The 6,000-nt window shown below is 34.7% G+C and overlaps 1 protein-coding gene across 1 annotated transcript in view; it reads left to right on the forward strand.

Moving 5' to 3' along the window:
* LEMD3 (LEM domain containing 3) overlaps nucleotides 1-5,667 on the forward strand; it is a 79,327-nt gene extending 73,660 nt beyond the window's left edge. Inside the window, exons 10-13 of the mRNA XM_004053508.5 lie at nucleotides 736-817; nucleotides 3,009-3,114; nucleotides 3,201-3,279; nucleotides 3,502-5,667. Coding sequence (XP_004053556.1) covers nucleotides 736-817; nucleotides 3,009-3,114; nucleotides 3,201-3,279; nucleotides 3,502-3,665 — 431 coding nt within the window. The 3' untranslated portion in view covers nucleotides 3,666-5,667. The remainder of the gene's footprint in view (nucleotides 1-735; nucleotides 818-3,008; nucleotides 3,115-3,200; nucleotides 3,280-3,501) is intronic.
* Nucleotides 5,668-6,000: the final 333 nt, after the last annotated feature.

The raw sequence follows: 6,000 nt of genomic DNA on the forward strand, positions 1-6,000 counted from the left end.
GCTTGTCACTTGCACTGTTGGCCTGTCTTACCCACATCATTATCCTCTCCTTCTTAGACAACTATAATATAATAATAACCTTCTAACTGGTCATCTTGCATTCACTTCTGCTTTTACCTGAGTCTCCACATAACAATGTATTTTTAAAATTTGTAGTTTTAAAAGACAGATCTCATCCTATTCTACTCCTTAAAACAGTTGAGTGGCTATTACTCTTACCATAATGCCCAAATATTTTTTGTAGCCTACATCATCTTAAATAATCTGACATCTTCTGTGGGTTTATCTCTATTCTTTCTGCTCCAGCCACATTTGCTCCTTCATGCCCCAGGAGCTGTGTACAAGCAATCCCCTCTGCTTGAAATCTTCCTTTACACACCTCTCTTCACCCTGCTAATTTTTATTCTTCAGTTCCCACATAAATTTCACTTTTTCAGGGAAGTTTTATTTTCTCATATGAGGTTAAGTTACTTTTAAAAAGCTTTTTGTACTTTTTTTTTTTAAGGACTTCATCACAGTTGTACTTTCTTACATGACACTCTTTATCATCTGTCTCTCCCATTAAACTGTAAACTCTTTGATAGCAATGACTGTCTTACTCACCTTAACATCTAACCAGGGGTCTGGCTCCTAGTAAAAGCATGCAGTGAATATTTTTTGAATGAACTGAATGATTGAATACCTTTCAACAAACTAGAACAATGTCAAATAGTAAAACTAACTTGTTTTTTGTAGCATTTCATTTAGATAGAAGAAATTCACCACCAAATAGTTTGACACCGTGTCTAAAGATTCGGAATATGTTTGATCCCGTTATGTAAGTATTATGATCAGGGGTACATGTAACTCTTATTCTGAATATTTGGCTGGAAAATGCATGATATTCTTATAATGGTGTGTCTGTAATTGAAAATGTTTTTCTTCTGAATCTCTACCACAGAAATGTTATGTTTTTCTCTTTCATTAAATTCCAAGCAAAGATTTGGCCAAAGGACACTAATGTATAAAGATTTGTAAAACTTTTATAAATCTTTGTATTCCTTATGAATCCTCATAGCAGATAGATAAATGCTTGAGGCAAATTAATGACTCACAATGACAAAGAGTACCCTTTATTAAATGTGTAAGTCATTATACATGACTGTCAATATTTTTGCCTCAGTAGAAAATATAGATACAATCACTGCTGCTTACAAATTTCAAATCTCAAATTGTAAAAAGTTTCCTACAAAGATGTATACACCTGCTTCTCTACAAAGTCCTGTCTCCACTTGTCAATATAATATTTGAAGAACTTTTCAGACTTTATAATTCCAACAACATATGCTTCCAGAGAATAGCACAGTCAAAAGTGACTGCCTTAGAATTCACAGTATTTCATATATAAGCTGTAATAATTCTTAGAATTAGCTTCCTGAGGGCACTGCTTATCTATCCAGTGATAGTACAGATCAAATTCTGTTTGTTTTAAAAGTCCCAACAGTGGCAATTACAATATGTATAAAATACCCCCAAAGTCTCATCTAATCACTCATTGATGAAATTCCAAATAAGTGACAGCAAAATTGGAAATGTGAGGAAGCAGTATGCACACGTGTTTGCACGCGGGCGCACACACACACACAGAGAGAGAGAGAGAGAGAGACAAACACCGCCTCTATTTTGCAGAGATAGAAACAATTAGTAGTGTGATGATACCTCTGTTGGGAATCTTACCTCATGCCTTAGGAATTGGCAAGTCCACTATTTTATTACCTAAGATGAAAATTTGTGATTTGAAGTGAAGTCACTTTCCTCTCTCTCCTGCCATCTTTGTCTCACAAGCAAGACAAATGTCCCTTACTACAGCAGAAACACCTTAAAACTGTCATTATAGTAAGGTGACTGTACAAAATGTTAGTCCTGTATCAATTATTTTGGAAAAGAGAAGCTCAAATGTAGTATTCACTAAGAATTTTCTTTAGGAATTTGAACCTATCATTACAATTAAAGAAAATAACATTCGGCTGGGCACAGTGGCTTACACCTATAATCCCAGTGCTTTGGGAAGCCGAGGTGGGTGGATCACTTGAACTCAGGAGTTCGAGACCAGCCTGGGCAATGTGGCAAAACCCCGTCTCTACAAAAAATACAAAAGAAATTAGCCAGAATTGGTGGTGTGCGCCTATAGTCCCAGCTATTTGGGAGGCTGAGGTGGGAGAATGGTTTGAGCCTGGGAGGCACATGTTGCAGTGAGCCGAGATCACGCCACTGCACTCCAGCCTGGGTGACAAAGCGAGACCCTGTCTCAAATAAATAACATTTAACTTTTACAACTTTAATAAGTTCACAGCTCATTTAAAGTGCTTATTAACAATAGAAAGAAAACAGAAATTACTGTAAATACACAGGATTTTTAAACATAGGAATGACCCAATCCATTTATTCTGCAGCGGTGGGCTAGTCTTTCATTGCCTCAGCTCTCTGCACTCTTTTTTTTTTTTTTGAGACGGAGTCTCCCTCTGTTGCCCAGGGTTGAGTGCAGTGGCGTGATCTTGGCTCACTGCAAGCTCTGCCTCCCAGGTTCACATCATTTTCCTGCCTCAGCCTCCCGAGTAGCTGGGACTGCAGGCACCTGCCACCACGCCCGGCTAATTTTTTTTTTGTTGTTGTATTTTTAGTAGAGACGGGGTTTCACCATGTTAGCCAGGATGGTCTCGATCTCCTGACCTCATGATCCGCCTGCCTCGGCCTCTCAAAGTGGTGGGATTACAGGCATGAGCCACCGCGCCTGGCCAGCGCTCTGCACTCTTTTACTGGAAAGTGGGAGGAGGGCTGAGACTTCTGAATTGTAATTTTTAAATCTACCTCCTGTTAGTCAACAAGCATTTACTTAATACCAATTAAAATCGTATGTGGTTTTAAAACTATACCAATTCTAGTAATATATATATATGTTGTAAGAGACAATGAAGAATTTTTACCGAGTAGGAATATGGTTGTTGATTTTTGTTTTCATTAACTTTTAGGGAAATAGGGGATCAGTGGCATTTGGCAATTCAAGAAGCAATTTTAGAAAAATGCAGTGATAATGATGGCATTGTTCACATTGCAGTAGACAAAAATTCACGTGAGGTAAAGTAACTTTTGGTATTGAATTTCATGTTTTGGATTTGTTGCTATTAAACTGAGACTATTTTCTTTCTTTTTTAATATCACAGGGTTGTGTATATGTTAAATGTCTGTCTCCAGAATATGCTGGAAAGGCTTTTAAAGCATTGCATGGCTCTTGGTTTGATGGTAAGAAATTTGAGTACTACAAACATTTTGAAAAGATAGTTATAGTTTAATTTTAAACTATACCAGATTTCAAATAAAAGAATTTAGGTTAGCATTTTTTTGAGTAATAATTTTAGATGAGTTTATTTATGTTTTGTGCTCATGTGTCTTTTACCACAGTTAATTTTCTGCAAATATTAAACAGTTTTACTGATCTAAAATATTATTTTTATCTTACAACAGGGAAATTGGTTACAGTAAAATATTTACGACTAGATAGATACCACCATCGCTTTCCCCAGGCTCTCACTTCCAACACTCCATTGAAGCCATCAAATAAACATATGAACTCTATGTCTCATCTTCGTCTTCGGACTGGCCTAACCAATTCTCAAGGAAGTTCCTGAAAAGATTTTCTTCCATTTCTAAGACTGTTATTTACAATAGGAAAATTCCTGTTTGGCTTTTTGTCTTCCTTTTTAAATGCTTTTTGTATGTAATATTTTTATTGATGAATACATCTCTGAACGTTCCAGAAGTCTTAAGGTTCCAAAGGGATTTAGCAGTGAGGCAGCAATGCTGAGTAGGTAGGATAATTATTGCATTCAGTTTTTGGAGCTTAGTTAAGCCAATACATTTAAAGTTTTGCATGAGGAACACTGACTTTATTAAGCATTTTCAGATGTGGTGGTTGTATTTTTGCCCCAAGAAGTGTTTGGATAACCACACAAAAGCATGATGAAAAGGCTTCTTGTAGTCCCATAATTTCTTGTGAACTAATGTTGTGAATTTTTGTATACAGTCACCTGCATAGTTCCTACAGGCTAATGTGGTAAAACTGTTGATTTCCCAATTTAACCTTAGGTTTCTGTTGCTTATAAGCGATTCATTTGCTATGGCTGGAATATGGGAAAATTAATTTGGGCTTAGTGGTTACAAATATGTGTAAGTGGATGTATATGTACTTAAACTGGCTTTGTATATATGTATAAATGCTGGTGGTGGTGAAAGTAGTCTTGTTTTATGAGGATGTCTGCATTAAAGCAGTAAAATAAGCTTTCTATTTTATTCATAATCTAATGTGTGTGTATATATGTATGTGTGTATGTGTGTGTATATATAGATGTATATATATACACACACACAGATATACACATATGGCTGTACTTTTGCATAGATCAAACAGCCAAACACCTGGAAGTATTAGATACAAGTTTAAAATATCTTTTATAGGTTTTATATAAAAATGTCTGAGTATGATTTTGTGTGAAAGTTCTGATACCAGTTGTAATAGAGTCAAATTTATGTGAGCAATAAAGAAGAAATTGGCAGATATTGGAAAAATATTTTGTGAAAAGCTGTATTTATTATAAATACTAGGGCCATGACATAGTACCATTGGGATTAAGTCATTTTCCCAATCTATTTATAATTTAATGATATGTTAGTGCCTCTGTTATATGTCAAGTTTAAAGCAGGGCACATTGTTGCAGCAAAATGTGTATTTGACAAATTATACTTGCAATTTTGGGTCATGAAAGTTTGCAATATAGTAAATGCACGATTGACTGTTGCTTTGTGCCTCAGTATTTAATTTGTTTCAGTAAACTTACTTTATTACTGTTTATGATTTCAGATAAAAATAGTTGCTGAGTAAATTTTACTTGTAATCTACAATTGGCTTTTTAAAAATAACCTGTTGATACATAATTGTCAGTCCAAATGAATATGTGAAACAGCTGGAATTGTACCAATTTTGGTTGTATTTAAAGCTCAGTTTCCTTTTTGTTTTATTGTATGCGTTGGGTTTGCAGCATGAACTTGCACAGATAATGCACGTTTTCTGGTTAAGTAAACATGATGCACACTATTCTGTAACAGAAAGCCCTATTGTGCCTTACCTGTGTGCTTTTGTGGGCACCTTGTTTATGAAGAATAAAAAATGATTTGTTATCTGAAGAGAAGAAATTTTAAATTCTCAGTTTATGTCTCAGATGCTAACGTGTGAAAATATAAATATATATAATATATAAAGTAACCAATCTTCCTGTATTTTATGTGCATCATAGTGATTTATCTGAGCTTAGTGACCCCCATCTTGTAACCTGTTGCAAGAGTGAATGTAAAAAATAGTTGTGGCATTTTAAAAGGTCGCCTTTGATGCAGATGCATCTTTTTCTTGCTTCTAAAACATATTTCATGTAAACATTGTACATTTATTATTGTAATATATACTATTATGCAGCTTATTTTACCTGAAACTGTTAAGCCGACCAAGATCCCTCCCTGCAAGACAGATGGGAATGTGTATAATAACTAGGTATTTGAGAAGTTCTGAAGTTTGATGTAATCTGTTACTTGTCCTGTTAAAAAAAGGAAAAAATTCTAATTAAAAATTTATTAGTTTTTTTTTATGTGTCTTGGCTTTTTAAAAACTTTTTAAGTGCCCTGTGTCTGTATTTATTTTTTTACCGGTGAAAATAGGTGTCTTTAGTTTAAATCTGTTTGACAGTCTGAATATTTGTGCTTATAAAGATGAATGAAGACCATAAAGTTAATTTTAACTATCCTTCCCCTCAGCATTTTATTTTTCCTTATGAAAATGTCTTCATCCAACTTTCAAGTATTTGAACCAAAATGGGGCAAGAATGTCAATCAGCTCCATCACAAAGCATTAGTTCTGCTAGATACTTTTTCACAGCAAGACTTTCTTAAAAAGGAAGCATTTCTTTTTCTTTTAAC

Source organism: Gorilla gorilla, chromosome 10 (assembly GCF_029281585.2).
Source record: "Gorilla gorilla gorilla isolate KB3781 chromosome 10, NHGRI_mGorGor1-v2.1_pri, whole genome shotgun sequence".
NCBI classification, from domain to species: domain Eukaryota; kingdom Metazoa; phylum Chordata; class Mammalia; order Primates; family Hominidae; genus Gorilla; species Gorilla gorilla.